The following is a 21,882-nucleotide window of genomic DNA, read 5'->3' as shown; positions in this document are numbered from 1 at the left end:
CGCTGCGCTGCCACCTCTTCTCCACTTCACCGTAGCTGCTCCTCCGAGATGGGCTCAACCTGAGCCCATCTCGGAGCAGTTACGGTGAAGCGGAGAAGAGGCAGCAGCAGCGCAGCGGCATCGCCCGCTCCGCTCCGCCTCTGAGGTGAAATCAGAGAAGGGGAGGGTGGAGGGAAGGAAGACATTTAAAAAGGTGTGCCGTCCCTTGAAATGCGATGGCCAAAACTCCCGTTGGGGTTCAGTGATGCTTGTCACACCCTTGCTCCTAGCTCCACCCCAGTGTCTCCTGGCTCCACCCCCAAAGTCCCCAGAGATTTCTTGAATTGGACTTGGCAACCCTACGTCACTGTCCTCCATATGCTCCCACTTCTGTATGCTGGCGTTATTTAAACCCCATTGCTGTTATAAGTCTCCTAAAACAGGGAAATCAATGGCTTCTTCATCAGGAGTTAACTATTTATTTATTTATTTATTTATTTATTCTATGACTTATATCCCGCCCTTCCCATAAAATGGCTCAGGGCGGCTCACAACAAACGATAAAACAATAAACAAAGTGCAAAATTATTACAATTAAAAAGTCAAAGCATTTAAAAACCTTAAAATTTTAACATTAAAACTATACCGTATATTTCACTAAAGTCTGATAAGCTACATTAGTCTAGTCAGGCGTAGGCTAGCCGGAAGAGGCTTGTCTTACAGGCCCTGCGGAACTGAGTAAGATCCCGCAGGGCCCTCACCTCTTCCGGCAGCTGGTTCCACCATGTGGGGGCCATTGTAGAAAAGGCCCTGTCTCTGGTTGTCTTGAGACGGACTTCTTTGGGCCCGGGGATGGTGAGAAGGTTTTGCGTCCCAGACCTCAGTACTCTCTGGGGAACGTGTGGGGAGAGACGGTCCTTCAGGTAGGCAGGTCCCAGGCCATATAGGGCTTTAAAGGTAATGACCAGCACCTTGTACCGGACCCGGTATATTATTGGAAGCCAGTGCAGAGCCCGAAGACCCGGCCGAATGTGCCCCCACCTTGGGAGGCCCAATAACAGCCGGGCCGCGGCATTCTGCACCAGCTGCAATTTCCGGGTCCGGGTCCGGGCCCTTTTCAATATTATATTTTTCTACAAACTGCCCCATCTTATTATTTCTGTAGTCACTCATAGGGTCAGGTGTTTTTTTTAGCAGGAACACACAGGAACGCAGTTCCGGCTGGCTTAGTGTCAGGAAGTGTTGCCTAATATGCAAATGAGTTTCTGCTGGGCTTTTTCTACACAAAGCCCTGTGCAAAACAATAGTGGCATAAGGAGGTGTGGCCTAATATGCAAATGAGTTCTTGCTAGGCTTTTTCTACAAGAAAAGCCCTATATAGAGTCGTCATAAGTCAGACATGCAAGGCTGTTTTTGTAGCAGGAGCTCCTTTGCATATTAGACTACACACCCCTGATGCAGCCAGTCCTCCTGGAGCTTACCATAGGCCCCGTACGAAGAGCCCTGTAAGCTCCAGGAGGACTGGCTACATCAGGGGTGTGTGGCCTAATATGCAAAGGAGCTCCTGCTACGAAAAAAAGCCCTGCGGACACGACTTCACAGCACTTAACAAATACACACACAATGTCTACAAACCTGCTTTTATGGATGCCTTGGAGATGCCCTCACAAGGACCTTTGTTGTGAAGAGCAGTTGTCAAATTCTGTTTGTGATTGCAAACTTGTAGGTCCACTACCGATTTGAATATGTAATACAGTTTGTTCCTTGTATATTTGATATATTCCTTATGTATACGAGACAGACAGCATTTCTGTGTTACCACTAGCTTCATTTGCAGGCCAACTTTCTCACTGGGACTCAATGCAGATTGCACACATGATATGAACTATTCAGCAAATCCGCAAGCAAATTATAAACTACAATTAAAAAAAACAAAACCTGAATCTAACAGCAAAGATTCTTTAAAAACCCAAGTAATGCAGTGGGGCTGGGAAAACCTTATTCCTCATAGAAATCCCTTTTTGAGATGATCTGTTATACCCCAGAGTTCTGCTCCTGGTATGAGAATGCCCTCCTGAATAATTGTTTTGTAAATTAAATGGGTAATGGAGTATTCTAATGTTGTTTTCCACAAGACACCAATTTTTATTTTATTTATTTAGTAGGCTTATATTCTGCCTTTTCCCGTAAATGGGCTCAAGGCAGATCTTTCTTTTCTGAAACTTCTTTATGCTGAATCAGATTGTTGATCCATCCATGTCAGTATTGTCTACTTGGACGGGAAGTTGCTCTCCAAGCAAAAGAGGGGTTTTTTTCATCATCTACTACAGGGGTGTCAAACATGCGGCCTGGGGGCCGAATCAGGCCCTTGGAGGGCTCCTATTAGGCCCCTGAGCAACTGGCTGTCATCTGCTTCCTTCTCCCTCTCTCTTGCTTCCTTCTGCATCACAGCTTGCTTTGCCAGGCCTGTTCAATCACACAGAAGCTATAGAGCAAAGCCTCTATTTTCTCGATTGGCTGAGGCTCCTGCCTTGGGAAGTAATAACTTGCTTTGCCAGGCTCTCAATCACACAGCAGAGCTTTTCTTCCTTCTATAGGCTGAGGCTCCTCCCCCTCCTGGTCCTCTGAGGAAGGAAGGAAAGAGCCAGAGCTTCCTTTGCCCAGTTCCCTGGCTCGCACGCAAGAGATACAAAGAAAGCACCTTTAAGACCAACAAGTGCTAATGTTTCAAGCATGTTTTATTTTAAACTTTTAAAAAATCACAGAATCATAGAGTTGGAAGGGACCTCGAGGGTCATCTAGTCCAACACCCTGCACAATTCAGGAAACTCACAAACACCTCCCCTTAAATTCACAGGATCTTCATCGCTGTCAGATGGCCATCTAGCCTCTGTTTAAAAACCTCCAAGGAAGAAGAGCCCACCACCTCCCGAGGAAGCCTGTTCCACTGAGGAATCGCTGTAATGGTCAGGAAGTTCTTCCTAATGTTGAGCTGGAAACTCTTGATTTAATTTCAACCCATTGGTTCTGGTCCTACCTTCTGGGGCCACAGAAAACAATTCCACACCATCCTCTATATGACAGCCCTGCAAGTACTTGAAGGTGGTGATCCTATCACCTCTCAGCCGCCTCCTCTCCAGGCTAAACATCCCCAGCTCCTTCAACCTTTCCTCATAGGACTTGGTCTCCACACCCCTCACTATCTTCGTCGCCCTCCTCTGGATCCGTTCCAGCTTGTCTATATCCTTCTTAAAATGTGGTGCCCAAAACTGAACACAATACTCCAGGTGAAGTCTTACTAGAGCAGAGTAAAGCGATACCATCACATCATGTGATCTGGACACGATACTTCTGTTGATACAGTCCAAAATTGCATTTGCCTTTTTAGCCACCTCATCACACTGTTGACTCATGTTCAGTGTATGATCCACTAAAACCCCTAGATCCTTTTTGCACATACTACTACTAAGACAAGTCTCCCCCATTCTATAACCATGCACTGGATTTTTCCTACATAAATGCAAAACTTTACATTTATCCCTGCTAAAATTCATTTTATTGATTTTAGCCCAGTTTTCCAGCCTGTCAAGGTCATCCTGTATCCTGTTTATGTCTTCTGTGTTTGCAACCCCTCCCAATTTAGGATCATCTGCAAATTTAATAAGCATTCCCTCTATTCCTTCATCCAAATCATTGATAAAGATGTTGAACAAAACAGGTCCCAGGACAGATCTTTGAAGCACTCCACTTGGATGAGGATGAGGAACCATTCACAAGCACTCTTTGGGTGCGATCTGTCAACTGGTTACAGATCCACCTAACGGTAACAGGATCCAAACCACATTTTACCACCTTGTCAACAAGGATAGTATGTGGAACCTTATAAAAAGCCTTACTGAAATCAAGATAAACAATGTCTACAGCATTCCCTTGATCCAGCAAGGTGGTCACTTTCTCAAAAGAAGAGATCAGGTTAGTCTGACATGACTTGTTCTTGAGAAAACCTTGCTGGATCTTAGTAATCACATCCATTCTTTCTAAATGTTCCAGGACCGACTGTTTGATAATTTGTTCTAAAACTTTTCCAGGTATAGACGTCAAGCTGACAGGTCGGTAGTTACCCGGATCCTCTTTTTTCCCCTTCTTGAAGATGGGGACAACATTCGCCTGCCTCCAATCTTCCGGCACCTCTCCTGTTCTCCAAGAATTCTCAAAAATAATAGTCAGAGGCTCAGAAATTACATCCGCAAGCTCTTTTAGAACCCTTGGATGCAATTCATCTGGCCCTGAGGACTTAGTTTCATTTGAAGAAACTAGGTGTTTATGTACTACCCTTATGCTGATCCTAGGTTGGAACGTCATACCCTCCTTATATGTTCTGTTTTTGCCATACTGAGCACCGTTTCCGTCAGAAGAGAAGACTGAGGAAAAGTAGGTATTGAGCTATTCCGCCCTCTCTTCATTACCTGTTACAATTTCACTTTCTTGCCGTCGCAATGGGCCTATCATGTCCTTGCTCTTTTTCTTACTCTGAACATAAGAAAAGAACCCTTTTTTGTTGTTTTTAGCATCTTTGGCCAGCCTAAGCTCATACTGAGCTTTAGCTTTCCTAACTTTTTCTCTACAAGCACTGATTTGTTTATATTCATCCTTAGTTATAAGGCTCTCCTTCCAATTCCTAAAGGAGTCTTTTTTATTTCTCAAGTCTTTAGAGAACTGTTTATGGAGCCACTTTGGCTTCTTTAGGCTTTTTCCATTTTTTCTTCTCATTGGAATTGTCTGTGATTGTGCTTTCAGTATTTCGCTTTTAAGAAACTCCCACCCCTCCTGAACCCTCTTCCTCCTAAGTATTTCTGTCCATGGGATTTTACCCAGCATAGTTCTAAGTTTATCAAAGTTTGTCTTTCTGAAGTCCAACCTTTGTGTTTGTCTGTGTCCCTATAAAGTTTATATCCTTGTTAGCTGGCATTACATTTTATGACATACATGGCCCGGCCTGACAAAATCTCATTTATGTCAGATTCGGCCCTCATAACAAATGAGTCTGACACCCCTGATCTATTACCTTGGATCTTCTGCATGCCAGGCAGAGGCTCTTCCATGGAGCCACAGCCCTTCTCCATTTCAGCTCTCAGTTTTATTCCGTTCATAGAGGTTTGTTCTTTCCCCCCATTCTTTGTAAACCAGCCTTTCAGTCTTTGCCACACCCACTCTGCTTTTTATGGGCAGATCAGTTGCTTAGAGATATGCAGGAATTGAAGAGTATTCAGTATACTAATCTGCAGTCCGAACTCCCTGCTCACGACCTGAGTTCTATCCTGGCGGAAGCTAGGTTCAGGTAGCCGGCTCAAGGTTGACTCAGCCTTCCATCCTTCCGAGGTTGGTAAAATGAGTCCCCAGCTTGCTGGGGGGAAAGTGTAGGAAGGAAGGGCTGAGGAAGGCAATGGCAAACCACCCCTTAAAAAAGTCTGTCGTGAAAACGTCATGATGCGATGTCACCCCAGAGTCAGAGACGACTGATGCTTGCATAGGGGACTACCTTTACCTTTATAACAGTATTATCCTCATGATTGGATTATTGCAGGGGTGGGGAACCTTTTTTCTGCCAAAGGCCATATGGATATTTATAACATCATTCGCATCATTATCAACAGTACTCCGCCAAGGGAGAATGATTCAGGCCAGCAAAATTAATGCAAATAATTGTTTTTTCTATTTGAAGTCATGTAGGGAAAGCCTAATCTGGCACACACACACACACACACCCTGCCCACCACCCTAGGCAAATGCATAGGTCCAGGGCTTTTTTGTAGAAAAAGCCCAGCAGGAACTCAGTAGCATATTAGACCACATCCCCTAATATTAGCATGTTAGGTCACACACTCATTAGCATATTAGGCCACACCATCTGGGATAATCAAGTGCAAACTGAACTGTGACAGTAACTTTTCCAGGCCCTGCAGCAATACTGGCTGGCCAGCCAGGCCCCAGGGAGGCTGCCACATGGCTCAGTTCGGTCCAGCAATCCCTGAGGGCCACACCAAGTGACCTCGAGGGTCATATATGGCCCTCGGAATGGAGGCTCCCCACCCCTGGATTATTGCAACATGCTGTATTTATACTATTCATATGGTATCTCCCTTGTGAAACTTTTCATGACCAGTTAAGGATGTCATGGAAAGAAGAGCACTCTCCACACTCCAGTTATTTATATGGCATCTCCCCTGTGTGAACCTCCACAGTACAGTTACGTTGCCATTGTGAGAATGGCATAAGAACATAAGAGAAGCCATGTTGGATCAGACTAATGGCATCCAGTCCAACACTTGGTGTCACACAGTGGCCAAAAAGCAGGTGCCATTAGGAAGTCCACCAGTGGGGCACTTTCCACACTCCAAGTGTTTATCTAGTTTCTTCCTTCTATGACTCTTTTGATGTGAAGTTAGGTGAGTATTCCGAGAGAAGCACTTTCCACATTCCAAGCATTTGTATGGTTTTTCCCCTGTGTGAATCTTTTGATGGGAAATGAGGTTGCCATTCTTAAAGAAGCACTTTCCGCACTCCAAGCATTTATAAGGCTTCTCCCCTGTATGAATCTTTTTATGTGTAGTTAGGTTGCCATTCTGAGAGAAACACTTCCCACACTCCAAGCATTTATACGGTTTCTCCCCTGTATGAATCTTTTGATGTCTACTTAGTTCACCATTCCGAGAGAAGCACTTTCCACACTCCAAGCATTTATATGGTTTCTCCTGTGTATGAATCTTTTGATGTGTAGTTAGATTGCAATTCTGAGAGAAGCACTTTCCGCATTCCAAGCATTTATATGGTTTTTCCCCTGTGTGAATCTTTTGATGGGAAATAAGGTTGCCATTCTGAAAGAAGCACTTTCCACACTCCAAGCATTTATAAGGCTTTCCCCCTGTGTGGATCTTTTTATGTGTAGTTAGGTTGCCATTCTGAGAGAAACACTTTCCACACTCCAAGCATCTATACAGTTTCTCCCCTGTGTGAATTTTTTGATGGGCAGTTAGCTGACCATTCTGAGAGAAGCAATTTCCGCACACCAAGCATTTGTATGGTTTCTCCCTGGTGTGAATCTTTTGATGTCTAGTTAGTTCACCATTCCAGGAGAAACACTTTCTGCACTCCAAGCATTTATATGGTTTCACGCTTGAATGAATCTTTTGATGTGTAATTAGGCTGCAATTCTGAGAGAAGCACTTTCCACACTCAAAGCATTTGTAGGGCTTCTCCGCTCTGTGAATCTTTTCATGTGCACTTAGGTAGCCATTTCGTGAAAAGCACATTCCACACTCCAAGCATTTATATGGTTTCTCCCCTGTATGAATCTTTTGATGTGCAGTTAGGCTGCCATTCAGAGAAAAGCACTTTCCACACTCCAAGCATTTATATGGTTTCTCCCCCATATGAATCTTTTGATGTACAGTTAGGTGGTCATTCCGAGAAAAGCACTTTCCACAATCCAAGCATTTATATGGTTTTTCCCCTCTGTGAATCTTTTGATGTCTAGTTAGTTCACCATTCCGGGAGAAACACTTTCTGCACTCCAAGCATTTATATGGCCTCTCTCTTGAATGAATCTTTTGATGTGTAGTTAGGTTGCAATTCTGAGAGAAACACTTTCCACACTCAAAGCATCTGTAGGGCTTCTCCCCTCTGTGAATCTTTTCATGTGCAGTTAGGTAGCCATTCAGAGAAAAGCACTTTCCACACTCCAAGCATTTATATGGTTTCTCCCCTGTATGAATCTTTTGATGTGCAGTTAGGCTGCCATTCAGAGAAAAGCACTTTCCACACTCCAAGCATTTATATGGCTTCTTCCCTGTATGAATTTTTTGATGTACAGTTAGGTGGTCATTCCGAGAAAAGCACTTTTCACAATCCAAGCATTTATATGGTTTCTCACCTCTATGAACTTTTTGATGTGCAGTTAGAGTGCTATTCTGAGAAAAGCCCTTTCCACATTCCATACATTTACACTTTTTCCAGCATGTTGTAACTTTCTGATATATTTTAACATCATCATGGAATTTGTGGCTGAACCCTTTTTGATTCACAGCATCATTATGCCTTGCATTTCTCTTTCCTGTTTCATCTTGGGCTGAGACGTCACACTTATTTCTACTCTGACAGGAAACCAGTTCCTTTCTTTGCTTCTGTTTTACCACTCCACCCCTAGATCTTGCATCCATCTGCTGAGTGATGCCTTTTTCCACAACTCTCCTTCTCGATTCCTTCTCACTCACCATCTCCCTCGCATCTCCCACTGTAAAAGAGAGATACAAATCAATTAAGAATGGAAAGTTATCAACAACGATTAACAGGTAAAGTGTGTAGTGAATGGTATTTTCTACAATTAGATCCTGGGGTGTGGAAAAACTTCAGCAATGTTTAACCACACACTCAGATTTCTTGAAAGAGAAGAAATGGGTGGAAAAAGTAAGAGGAAAGGGATTTATTGCTTCTGTTGTAGAAACTTGTTCTTGAGATCACATTAAGGTTAATATGTTCTCTGGTGTTTATTCAGGGAACACGTTAAACAGAGCATGAAGATAATGCTTTTTAAAATCTTGAATGTTACTAAAATCATTTAAAATAAAAAATAAAATGTGGAAAAATTTAAATTCAGAGATTAGACACACAAACAGACAAGATCGATCTTTCAACAAAATGGGGCTTACAAAAATTTTTTTGGAAAAAAAGTACATTGAGGAGTTTAAAAAGGTAAAGGTAGTCTCCTGTGCAAGCACCAGTCATTTCCAACTCTGGGGTGATGTTGCTTTCCCAACATTTTAACAGCAGACTTTTTACGGGGTGGCTTGCCATTGCCTTCCCCTACACTTTCCCCTCAGCAAGCTGGGTACTCATTTTACTGACCTCGGAAGGATGAAAGGCTGAGTCAACCTCGAGCCCGCTACCTGAATCCAGCTTCTGCTGGGATCAAACTCAGGTCCTGAGCAGAGCTTTGGACTGCAGTATTGCAGCTTTACCACTCTGCAGCATGGGGCTCTTACACTGAGGAGTTACAACACCCCAGATGGCAGAGTGTGGAATTTATTTTTCTACATTGCAGCTAAATAAACAGAACCCCCATTTTGTTTTTCCAGGGGAAGGAAGGTGGAAGAGTTTCTGTCCTGGGGGAGGGGTGGGAGGACAAAGGACAAAGTTCACTTCCTCATTCTTCCAAACTTCCGAGATATTCCCTGAATGGAAGAACAGGAAAGAGAAAGGGATTCCCTCCTCCAATTCATCTGGTCATCATTGATTTCCTCAGATGATTTGAGGAAAAAAGAGGATGCAAGCATGGTCCTTGCCTGGCTTGGCTTCTACTGGGACTTGCTCTGAACTGGCCAAGGAAGAGCAGAATGTTAGGAGGAAAAGTGCTGCTGCCTTCCAAATCCCAACTCATCACCTGGAACGGGGCTGCAGCATCTCTTGCCTGGCTTCTCTTCTCTTGCTGACCACCTTCCTCACAGTTGGCTCCCATGTTCTCCCCCACCCAGTTTTGCCTAGAACTTTCATATGAACATATGAAGCTGCCTTATACTGAATCAGACTCTTGGTCCATCAAAGTCAGTATTGTCTACTCAGACTGGCAGTGGCTCTCCAGGGTCTCAGCTGAGGTTTTTTCACACCTACTTGCCTGGACCCTTTTTTAGTTGGAGATGCCGGGGATTGAACCTGGGACCTTCTGCTTCCCAAGCAGATGCTCTACCACTGAGCCACCATCCCTCCCCATCCCATCCCTCCCTCCCTTTCCATTAAGCTCATCCAATTCCACTCCAAGGCATGGTGCCTCAGAAGCGCCACAGGCAGGGATCCTTACTCAGCACTGCAACTAAAGAGCCTCCTCTCTAAAACCCCCTTTATAAATGCCGTGGACTGAACCACGGAGTTTCAGGATGCAGATCAGAAGCTCTGCCACTGAGCAAGGGACCCTTCTCTGCCCTAGTGAAATCAATGAGGCCTTTGGTGTAGTGGTTAAGTGTGGAGACTCCTATCAGGGAGGACCGGGTTTGATTCTCCACTCCTCCACTTGTAGTTGCTGGAATGGCCTTGGGTTAGCCATAGCTCTCGCAGAGCTGTCCTTGAAAGGGCAGCTTCTGGGAGAGGTCTCTCAGCCCCACCTACCTTACAAGATATCTGTTGTGGGGGAAGAAGATAAAGGAGATTGTAAGTTGCTCTGACACTGATTCAGAGTGAAGGGCAGAGTATAAATCTGTGGTCTTCTCCTTCTCCTCCTCCCCCCCCCATCAGCCTTATCCATTCAAACAAAGGACTTCAGGAGAGCCACTCCACATCAAAACAGAAAATGTGAAAAAGAAAAGAGGAGCTGCGGGAATTTCCAAGCAGCAACCTAGCAAGATATTGCCCATCTCTTCATCCACAGGTTTCACTTTACAGCATGACACGAAAGTATTTAATGCTTTCTTTTTGGGGTGCTGTAAGATTCCCCAGGTGTAGGAGCTCTGTTCTTTCTTCTGTGGCAAATGAAAGTGTACCCTGAAATCAAACAAGGTCAAATACAGATGCTACCCCCATCCCTTCTCTTCCGTGATCATAACGGAAGGGAAAAGAACTTTACCTAGAGAGGCCACAGTCTTGTAATTTTCCTCCATCACTTCCCAGAAGAGTCTTCTTTGGCTTGGATCCAGCAGGGCCCATTCCTCCTCCGTGAAGGACACGACTACCTCCTTAAAGGACACTGGGGATCTCTGAAAGATGAAAATACAGCCCACTTGATCATCTGTTTCTGGCCCTGACCATTCAAGAAAGAAAAATAAATCCCATCAACCAGTCAACTGATTAAAGCATGCAATACATCAAACCAATGGTGAGGAGAATTGCATTAGTGTTTGTTTCCACTTCTGGCAGGTAAAATACTCTGAAAGAAACATAAACTCAGACCACTGTAAAGAACTGGCTTCTCTTGGTCAAGATCCATCAAATGTGGGTGGAAAAATAGACTGTATAGCTGACATGATACTACCTTGCATGTTAAACCCCAGAAATATCACTTTGAGGGGAGGTTTCTGCTTTAAACATTTTGGTCTGCAAGGCTTTCTGTCTTACTCTAAAGCGGTGATCCCCAGCCTTTTTGGCCCCAAGGACTGGCCCTAGGGCCGGCAGGGTGGGGGCACTCTATTCGGCCTCCCCCCGCCCCCCATGGCACCTCCTCCTCCCCCCATTTTTCTCCCGTTTCCTCCTCCCTCCTTCGCCGCTCCCGTGCAGCCTTGTCGCCTCCTCCTCCCCTCATTTTTCTCCCCCATTTCCTCCTCCCTCCTTCATTGCCTCCCCACACAACTTCACCACCTCCTCCCACCGTTTTCACCATTTTAAGGCCAGGGAAGGAACCGTGAAGTGCCTCCCAGGCCGACCTCCCCCAGCCGATCGATGGGAAAACCGCCGCCACAGCGGTGAGCAATGTTGCCCTTGCCTCCTTCCCTTCCTCGGCCTTAAAATGGTGGAAATGGGGGGAGGAGGAGGCACCACGAGGGAGGGGGGTGAGGCTGCATGGCCCACTGCAAACAGGCTGCGGCCCAGTGCTGGTCCCCAGCCCGGGGGTTGGGGACCCCTGCTCTAAAGCTTGCATCCACTTCTATATAGACAGCCCTAATTAAAGCCAATGTGTCTTTTGTTCTGTTTTTAACCTGACAAACCAAAGGCCTATTCACCCCAGACCATGTGATCATTGGGGCTTGATATGTGAGAGATGCACGGCACAAAACACCAGCACAAACCTGTTGCCTCAGAGACCTTTCCAGGTATTTGTGCACTGTGGAATGACTAGGGTTGCCAAATCCAATTAAAGAAAAATCTGGGGACTTTGGGGGCGGAGCCAGGGGACTTTGGGGGTGGAGCCAGGAGACATTGGGGGTGGAGCCAGGAACAAGGGTGTGACAAGCATAATTGAACTCCAAGGGAGTTCTGGCCATCACATTTAAAGGGACAGCTGCCCTGAGCCTGCCTTGGCGGGGGAGGGCGGGATATAAAAATAAATTATTATTATTATTATTATTATTATTATTATTATTATTATTATTATTATTATTATTATTATTATTATTAAATGCCTTTCTTCCATAGGAAATAATTAAGGATAGGGGCACCATCTTTTGGGGCTCATAGAATTGGACCCTCTGGTCCAATCATTTTGAAACTTGGGGGGTATTTTGGGGAGAGGCACTAGATGCTATACTAAAAATGTGGTGCCTCTACCTCAAAAAATAGCCCCCCCCAGAGCCCCCAATACCCACGGATCAATTCCCTATTATTCCCTATGGGAATCGTTCTCCATAGGGAATAATAGAGTGCCCAGTAGACATTTCCCCCCCACACGCTTTCTAAAGGGGGGGGGGAGGGCCTCCAAACCAGGGAATCCCCTGCCCCCTCCCTCTCTCACACACACAAATACTTACCAGATCTTCTTCCTGCAGAATTTTCCTTGCTGTGAAAACGAAAGCAAAAGAAAGGGAGGGGCCGTTCTCCATGGAAACTATTATTGACCCTTTCCAATGAAGCCCTTCCTGTTTCCTGTTTCCTACGCAGCCTTAAAGGCATACATTTTACAAACGGATCAGGAGCTCTACAACTACATGATGCCTACAAGCATGCTCTCTCCTCCCCACTCCCCCCACCCCGCTTCCGGATTTTTGGAGAGCGGGGGAGAAGGCCACAAATTCGGAGGTCCCCCACCACCAGGGCGGGTTGGGAAGCCTAGGAATGACAGCAGTTTGTATATGTCCTTCAACTGCAAGTAGGGGAGGAATTCTAGCAGGAGCTCCTTTGCATACTAGGCCATACACCCATGCTGTAGCCAATCCTGCAAGAGCTTACAAAAAAGAGAATTGTAAGCTCTTGGAGGGTTGGCTACATCAGGGGTGTGTGGCCTAATATGCAAAGGAGCTCCTGCTAGAATTCCACCCCCGTTTAAAGCTACCACACCATCTGTGGCAAAATTCTAGATGAGACTGGGCCATTCCTGTCTGGTAGCCATCTCTGTATAGTAGTTTAACTTAGCAAACACCTCTCTGTCTGGTTCTTTTCCCCTAAAGCCTTGTGGTACAGCTGCTCTCAAGCAAGCACTGACCAGACTCTGTTCTAAAAGAACGGTTTACATTTCTGAGTTTCAATTTCAAAGCCCAAACAATTGAGATATCCAGAAGTCTGCCTTGATGTGGGGAGGGTGTTCAATGTATTATTATTATTGTTGTTGTTGTTGTTATTTTCTAACCCAACAGATTATGCATTGACTTCGAGCAGAGTTCATCTAGTCAGTGAGGGGAAACATTTACTCTGCTCTGGTGAGACCTCACCTGGAGTATTGTGTTCAGTTTTGGGCACCACATTTTAAGAAGGATATAAACAAGCTGGAACGGGTCCAGAGGAGGCGATGAAAATGGTGAGGGGTCTGGAGATCAGGTCCTATGAGGAAAGGTTGAAGGAGCTGGGGATGTTTAGCCTGGAGAGGTGGCGACTGAGAGGTGATATGATCACCATCTTCAAGTACTTAAAGGACTGTCAAATAGAGCAGGGGTGGCCAATGGTAGTTCTCCAGATGTTTTTTGCCCACAATTCCCATCAGCCCCAGCCAGCATGGCCATTGGCTGGGGCTGATGGGAGTTGTAGGCAAAAAAAATCTGGAGCGCTACCGTTGGCCACCCCTGATATAGAAAATGGTGTAGAATTGTTTTCTGTGGCCCCAGAAGGTAGGACCAGAACCAATGGGGTGAAATTAAATCAAGAGTTTCTGGCTCAACATTAGGAAGATCTTCCTGACCATTAGAGCAATTCTTCAGTGGAACAGGCTTCCTCGGGAGATGGTGAGCTCTCCTTCCTTGGAGGTTTTTAAACAGAGGCTAGATGAGCATCTGACAGCAATGAAGATCCTGTGTATTTAGGGGGAGGTGTTTGTGAGTTTCCTGCATTGTGCAGGGGGTTGGACTAGATGACCCCAGGGGAACCCCTTCCAACTCTATGATTCTGAGATTTGGGATTAGTCGTTTCTTAATTGATGGCTACTCTGGATTTTTCTTCAACGTAATGACTGACGCAGAAGCAGTCTCCAGCCACCGTTTCCTCCTCTGCTCCTGTTCCCCCATATTTTCTCTTCTGTCCCCTATTCTTGCCCAGCTACTACTGAGGAAATCCTAAACTCACCTTTCCTGCAGGCATGCAAAAGCCAAATTCTTCCACCAGCTGGCAGAAACACGAAAGAAGAGAGGCCCTGTGGAATTCTATATTCCATACATTTCTGTCTCCATCTCGAAGAAATACTGCCCCGTGGACACCTAGAAAAGGCAGGGTTGACCTCCATGATGCTTGCAAGTCCTTCTGGGAAATGTAGTCCCCTGCAATAATAACACCCAAATGGAATAAAAAAAATTTAAGTGTTGGGGAAATTAGAACAGAATGTTTCCTTGTTTATTTGTCTCTGCGTGGGGCAGCCTTTTTTATGTATGAATACATCTTCTTTCTTGGTTTATGAAACCTCCTGCTTCAGTGATTTTTGTCCTCTTCAGGTTCAATACAAAACTTACCTCAGAGCAGCGATCCAAGCCGCCTTCCACTTGCTACCCTATGAACATCTTTAGGTGGGTAGTTGTGTTGATTTGAAGCAACGGAACAAAGATTGAGTCCAGTGACACCTTTAAGGCCTACAAAGTTTAATTCTGGGTAGAAGATTCATGTGTGTGCACACTTCTTCAGAGACATGCACACAAAAGCTTACGCCTAGAATTAAATGTCGTTGGTCTTACAGGCGCCACTGGACTCAAACTTTGTTTTATTGACATCTCGTCACTGAGGGAAAGCCTTATGCCATGAGAACAAAAAGGAACTGATGTGGAACTGTGTTCTTAAAATTTGGGAGGGCCAAGGGGAGATGCCACCCTCCTCCCTTCTCTCCAATGTTCATAATCAAAGGGGAAAGAGCCTTACACAGAGAGGCCACAGTCTTGTAATTTTCCTCCATCACTTCCCAGAAGAATTTTCTTTGGCTTTGATCCAGCAGAGCCCATTCCTCCTCTGTGAAGAATACGGTTACCTCCTCAAAGGACAATGGGGAGCTCTGAAAGAGGAAAAAAGTCCCAGTTCATCATGGATTCCTCTCCCCAGGGATCGTTTTGTAGAAAAATAGGTGGTGGAGCTCATTAGCATAACTCATTACGCCAGTTTGGTGTAGTGGTTAAATGTGCAGACTCTTATCTGGGAGAACCGGGTTTGATTCCCCACTCCTCCACTTACAGCTGCTGGAATGGCCTTGGATTAGCCATAGCTATCGCAGGAGTTGTCCTTGAAAGGGCAGCTGCTGTGAGAGCCCTCTCAACCCCCACCCACCTCACAGGGTGTCTGTTGTGGGGGGAGAAGATATAGGAGATTGTAAGCCGCTCTGAGTCTCTGATTCAGAGAGAAGGGCGAGGTATAAATCTGCAGTTGTCTTCTTCTTTAGCATATGCTGCCCCCCCCACCAGCCAAAAGCAACTCGACACAAGAAAGGAGAAGCCCAGGTGAGCGACACCTGCTTGGGCTGACTAGAGACCCTGGAGCTCTCCTTGGCTGCCTCCCCCAACAGTCAAAAGGCCAGCAAGCCACCCACCCCCCAAAATCACATAAGAAGTGGAGAAAGGGTGGTGTGGGCTTCTCCAGGGGTTAGTGAGGGCTGCTGGGGGTGTGACAAAGCCCCTGGTGGCTGTCTGTCTGCACGGAGGGACGGTGGCTCAGTGGTAGAGCATCTGCTTGGTAAGCAGAAGGTCCCAGGTTCAATCCCCGGCATCTCCAACTAAAAAAGGTCCAGGAAAGTAGGCATGAAAAACCTCAGCTTGAGACCCTGGAGAGCTGCTGCCAGTCTGAGTAGACAATACTGACTTTGATGGACCCAGGGTCTGATTCAGTAGAAGGCAGCTTCATATGTTCATATATGCTCTCCTAAACCAGGGATTGTTATGCAGCTGCACCTACTATTCAATGGAAAAGGTAGGTGGGAAGGAGGGGGGCGTCAAAAAGGTTCAGGAGCTGTGCTCCTGTGAGCTCCTGCTGAATTCAAGGCCTGCCGCTCCCTGAGCACTCCAGAAAGGAAGACAGATCCAGTTGCCCCTCAGTTGATTAAAAGAATGCAAACTGAACTGACGGCAAAGGAAATTATATTAATGTGTTTCCCCACAGCTTCTGATGGTGATTATATACTGAATATCTGTAAGAAATACAAATTTAGAAAACTGCATAAAGCTTGGAGTCCCTTGGGTTGGTCTAGTTCAATGAAAAACCAAAAGAACCCTAGTTGACCGTATAACACTGTTGACTATAACCAGGGGTCATTTTGTAGAAAAATAGGTGGTGGAGCTCATCCAGGGATTGTTATGCAGCTGCACCTACTATTCAATGGGCAAGGTGGGGAGGAGGAGGAACCCTCAGAAAGGTTCAGGAGCTGTGCTCCTGTGAGCTCCTGCTGAACCCGTGGCCTGACTATAACACTGTGAAGCTGCCTTATACTGAATCAGACCCTGGGTCCATCAAACTCAGTATTGTCTTCTCAGACTGGCAGCGGCTCTCCAGGGTCTCAAGCTGAGGTTTTTCACACCTATTTGCCTGGACCCTTTTTTGGAGATGCCAGGGATTGAACCTGGGACCTTCTGCTTACCAAGCAGATGCTCTACCACTGAGCCACCGTCCCTCCCTGTGTATCTTGCACATTTAACCCCAGAAATACTGGAAAATTCTGTTTCCAGAGAAGGTTTCTGCATTAAATATTTGTGGGTGTGTAAAACTAAACTGGCCTTATTATACTCATCATATATTTTGCTTTCTCTCTCTTTTTTTTTAAACAAACCCCAAACTTACTCATTTCAGGTTGTGTGATCCTCAAGGTTTGATACACAAGAGATGTAAGGCACGGAACATTCAGCATAAACAGACCACTTCAGAGACCTTTCCAGTTGGAATGACTGCCGTTTGCGCACCACACCCTTGAACTGCAAGGAAGCTACTGTATCATCTCAACCAGGGCTTTTTTTGAGCAGGAACACACAGGAATGCAGTTCCAGCTGGTTTGGTGTCAGGGGGTGTGCAAATGAGTGCCTGTTGGGCTTTTCCTGCAAAAAAACCCCTGTGAAACCATGGCGAGGTTGGTGGTGTGGCCTAATATGCAAATAAGTTCCTGCTGGGATTTTACTACAAAATACAGTCCTGCTCTCAACAGACCTTTTACAGAAAAAGTTGGGGGAGAATTTTTTTTTCCGAACCTATAATACTGAAATGAACACGAGGAGCCTCAAAAATGGCCCCTCTCTTTCTTCAGGATGATCATGGGAGTTATGATACCAAAAACATGGAGAATGGAAACATTCTAGCTCAGATTAACAACAGAGAATCCCTCTAGTGCAGGGGTGGCCAAACTTGCTTCATGTAAGAGCTACATAAAATAAACGCCAGATGTTTGAGAGCCAAAAGACATGAATGTCAGATGTTTGAGAGCCACGAGGAAGGGAGGCAGGCAAATAGATGGGGAAGAGAGAAGTGGAAAGAAAGCAACTTTAACTTTAAATGCATTCCCCAAGCCAGCCAATGGGGCAGTGGGGGCTTTGAGAGCTGCACAATGTGTGCAAAAGAGCCACATCTGGCTCCCAAGCTCCAGTTTGGCCACAGAGTCTAGTATTTTGCAATGGAAGCAATGGTTTATCCCCAAGCAGCTAGGAAGGTGGAGGGCAGCACAGACAGCAAAGGTGGAATAGATTACCCACCCGCAGTGCACAGATCTTATCTGGTAAGTCTCTTTCTCGAGGCCCACTCCGGCCACTTCTTCCTCTTCCTTCCCTGCTCAGATTCTTCTCTCTCCTCCCAAATTCTGTTTTAGGAAATCCTCAACTCACCTTTCCTGCAGATGTGCAAAACCCAAATTCTCCCTCCAGCCAGGGGAAATGAGAAAAGAGTGAGGCACTGCAAAACTCCATCTTCCCCAAATTCCATTCTCCAGCTTGATGAAAAACCGGCCCCTTCAGTGCTTGAGAAAGGCATGTTTGGCCTTTTTGTTGCTCCCATGGTCTTCTGGGAAATGTAGTTCCTTGCATCTACCAGACCCAGAACAGATGCAGGCAGGCAGCTGTGTTCGTGTGAAGTAGGGCTGGCCAAACTTGCTTAACATAAGAGCCGCATAGAATAAATGTCAGATGTTTGAAAGCCGTGGGACTGGAAGGAAGAAGGAAAGAAAATAGATGGAAGGAGAGAGAAGTGGAAAGAAAGCGGCTTTAACTTTAATTGCATTCTCCAAGTGTTGGAAAGCTTGGCTTGGAAAAGTGATTTAAAGAGACAAATGCCTTCTCCAAGCCAGCCAATCGGGTAGTAGGAGATGCGAGGACTGGATCTTGACTTTGTCAGGCCATGCCATGTGTGTCATAAAATGTAATGCCAGGTCAGGGAGATATAAGCTTTATAAAGGACACAGACAAACACACACACAGCCTACTCCACCTCACTGGCTTGCTGAGCTTCAGCCAACAGCAGGAAGAGAGGCTTGGCTCAGTAGCTCTGTTGTGCAATTGAGAGAGCCTGAAAAGCTAGCTCTCCTTCCCCCACTTCCTCTCCAAGGGAGGAGCTTTGCTCTGTAGCTCCTGTGCGATTGAGTAAGCCTGGCAAAGCAAGTTGTGATGCAGAAGAAAGCAAGACAGGGAGAAGGAAGCAGACAACAGTGAGTTGCTCACGGGCTTCGTCAGACCCCTCCGGGGGCCTAATTTGTCCCTCGGGCTGCATGTTTGACACCCCTGCCCTAGAAAGTTGACTCAGAACCAATGGGTTGAAATTCAACCAGAAGAGTTTTTGGCTGAACATTAGGAAGAACTTTGTGACAGACAGATCCAGTTCAGATCAGTCCAACTTACTATCAGTGTTCTACAGCCCAACCTAGAAAATGATGCCCCTCTCTCACAAGCCCGGGGTAGAAGACCTCTCCTTGCCTACAGACAGCCCCCCAACCTTAATTGACTTCTCACTAACAACCATGGCCCATCTAGCAGAGTCACCAACACAGGAACCAGACCCTGCAACAGACCCCGATGCCAACTCTGCCCACATATCCATCCAGAAATGACGGTCACAGGACCCAATGGCATCCACCACACAATCGCTGGCTCTTACATCTGCTCATCCTCAAATGTGATATACACACTCATGTGTCAATGATGCCCCTCTGCTCTGTACATAGGACAAACCAGCCAACATTTATGCAAAAGAATAAATGGACACAAATCTGACATTAAAAATGCAATATCCAGAAACCAGTGGGAGAACACTTCAATCTACTAGGACAGGGGTGGCCAAACTGTGGCTCAGGAGCCACATGTGGCTCTTTCACACATATTGTGTGGCTCTTGAAGCCCCCACTACCCCATAGGCCGGCTTGCAGAAGGCATCTCTCTTTTAAATCACTTTTCCAAACCTGGCCAGATGATGGCTTGGAGAATGCATCTAAAGTTAAAGTTGCTTTCTTTGCAGCTCTTTCTTCCTCCTTACCATCTATTTTACTTCCTTCCAACATCTTTCCACCAAAAGTTGCTGAATTGTAATTCATATGTAAATCTGACTCAGACTTGGATTGAATAGGGCTTTGGCTGGTGCCTTTTCCTTTCAGGTATTCCATTCATCATCATCATCATCATCATCATCATCATAAGGAAGCAGTCACCCTCAACTTGGATTGCACTTCCTGCACCCCCTCCCCTTACCAACTATATATCTCTGACCAGTTTCTACATACCCTCTATGCATCTGACAGAAAGCTGTGTTTCTCAAAAGCTTATACTACAATAAAATTTGGTTGACCTAAAGGTGCTACTGGAGTCTTTACTATCTGACAAGAGTGGTTCCTCAGTGGAACAGGCTTCCTCGGGAGGTGGCAGGCTCTCCTTCCTTGGAGGTTTTTAAACAGAGGCTAGATAGCCCTCTGACAGCAATGCTTATTCTGTGAATTAGGCAAATCATGAGGAGGGCAGGAAAGGTTCCACCAGTGCCTAGTTCTCGTGGAGAGCCAGTTTGGTGTAGTGGTTAAGTGTGCAGACTCTTATCTGGGAGAACCAGGTTTGATTCCCCACTCCTCCACTTGCAGCTGCTGGAATGGCCTTGGGTCAGCCATAGCTCTGGCAGTGGTTGTCCTTGAAAGGGCAGCTGCTGTGAGAGCCCCCTCCAGCCCCACCCACCTCACAGGGTGTCTGTTGTGGGGGAGGAAGGTAAAGGAGATTGTGAGCCGCTCTGAGACTCTTCGGAATGGAGGGCGGGATATAAATCCAATATCTTCTTCTTCTTCCACACCAAGGGGAACACCGATTGCCACTTTGGGATCAGTCAGCAATTTTTCTCCAGGCCAGTTTGGCAAGGAATTCTGGAGGCTTTTGCCATCTTCTGGGCATGGCGCAAACGTCATTGGGGATCCATGCCCCTCAAAGCTGTGGAGTCTTGTGAGCAAACATTCTATTTCATGAGCTACTGGCATTAAAGTTGTGAGCGATTTGACTGCTGCATACATTAGTTTGTTCTGGGGGCCATCCTTCCTGAGCTATGACAAAAATGTGTGAGCCAAAAGCTAAAAAAATTGTGAGCTAGTTCACACTAACTCAGCTTAGAGGGAACACTACTGGGGATGCATGTACGTATATGGGGGAGGTTTTTGTGAAGTTTCTGCACTGTGCAGGGGGTTGGACTAGATGACCCTGGAGGTCCCTTACAACTCCACGACCTGACAATGCCAATCCTGTGAATGTTAAAAGGTAAAGGTAGTCCCCTGTGCAAGCACCGAGTCATTAGCAAACCATGCGGTGACATCACATCACAACATTTTCTTGGCAGGCTTTTAACAAGGTGGTTTGCCATTGCCTTCCCAGTCATCTAGCCTTTCCCCCCAGCAAGCTGGGTCCTCATTTTACCGACCTCAGCAGGATGAAAGGCTGAGTCAACTTTGAGCCAGCTACCTGAACCCAGCTTCTTCCAGGATCAAACTCAGGAGAGGTATTTGTGAATTTCCTGCACTGCGAAGCGGGTTGGACTATATGACCCCGGGGATCCCTTCCGAGCCTATGATTCTATGACTTTGCCCAAATGACTCCACCTTGCTGGCACTTCCGCACAACAGTGGAATCAGCTACCAAGAGTGGTGGTGACTGAGTTGCCCCCACTGGCTGTCTGCAAACAGCAGCTGGACAAACACTTGTCAGGGATGCTCTAGGCTGATCCTGCATTGGGCAGAGTTTGGACTAGATGGCCTGTATGGCTACTTCCAATGTTGATTCTATGACAGGGGTGGCCAAATTGTGGCTTGGGAGCCACATGTGGCTTTTTCATACTATTGTACGGCTCTTGATCCCTCCACCAGCCTGTTGGTCAGCCCGGAAAAGGCATTTCTCTCTTTAAATCACTTCTCCAAGCCAGCTGACAGCTTGGAGAATGCATTTAAAGTTAAAGTTACTTTCTTTTCACCCTCACCTCCCCCAACTATTTCCTGCCTGCCTGCCCTCCAACATCTGATTTCCATGTCTTGTAGCTCTCAAACATCTGATATTTATTCTCTGTGTCTCTTACGGTATGCAAGTTTGGCCACCCCTGGTCTATGATATCAAGAGAGATTTTATTTAATGAATGAAATCGGCCGTACTTCTTGTGAGTGTAATATATATTAATTACATTTTTAAAATATTAGAAATGACTCACGCAATAATTATTCCAAATTATCTTTTTCCCTCTCTATTTCTTCCCACCCCCGCCCCCATTTTAAAGCAGAAGTATCTTTGTCACAAGGCCCAGACCAGACAAAAATGGCACTGTGTCAGGCTGGACCACATGTGCTATAAAATGTAGTGCCAGGCACCAGAGATACAAACTTTATAAAGGGCATAAATA

At 45.9% G+C, this 21,882-nt stretch overlaps 1 protein-coding gene across 1 annotated transcript; it reads right to left on the bottom strand.

The window, feature by feature from the left end:
• Positions 1-1,888: 1,888 nt before the first annotated feature.
• Positions 1,889-17,974, bottom strand: LOC132590762 (zinc finger protein 420-like). The gene is made up of 6 exons (XM_060263685.1): positions 17,871-17,974; positions 14,944-15,073; positions 14,164-14,354; positions 10,589-10,718; positions 6,364-8,269; positions 1,889-1,895 (listed from the first exon to the last, which is right to left on the bottom strand). The coding sequence occupies exons 1-6, from the start codon at positions 17,949-17,951 to the stop codon at positions 1,889-1,891; spliced, it is 2,445 nt and encodes an 814-aa protein (XP_060119668.1). The 5' UTR covers positions 17,952-17,974.
• Positions 17,975-21,882: the final 3,908 nt, after the last annotated feature.

The sequence above is a fragment of the Heteronotia binoei genome, unplaced genomic scaffold (genome assembly GCF_032191835.1).
Source record: "Heteronotia binoei isolate CCM8104 ecotype False Entrance Well unplaced genomic scaffold, APGP_CSIRO_Hbin_v1 ptg000668l, whole genome shotgun sequence".
NCBI classification, from domain to species: Eukaryota; Metazoa; Chordata; class Lepidosauria; order Squamata; family Gekkonidae; genus Heteronotia; species Heteronotia binoei.
This window is presented reverse-complemented; position numbering and strand designations above follow the sequence as displayed.

Coding starts and splice junctions, on each gene's coding strand:
- LOC132590762 (XM_060263685.1), bottom strand. CDS start 17,951: ATGGAGTTTTGCAGTGCCTCACTCTTTTCTCATTTCCCCTGGCTGGAG. Junction 15,074..17,870: donor TTTGCACATCTGCAGGAAAG/GTGAGTTGAGGA, acceptor TTCCTCTTTCAG/AGCTCCCCATTGTCCTTTGA. Junction 8,270..10,588: donor CAAGACTGTGGCCTCTCTAG/GTAAAGTTCTTT, acceptor TCTCTTTTACAG/TGGGAGATGCGAGGGAGATG.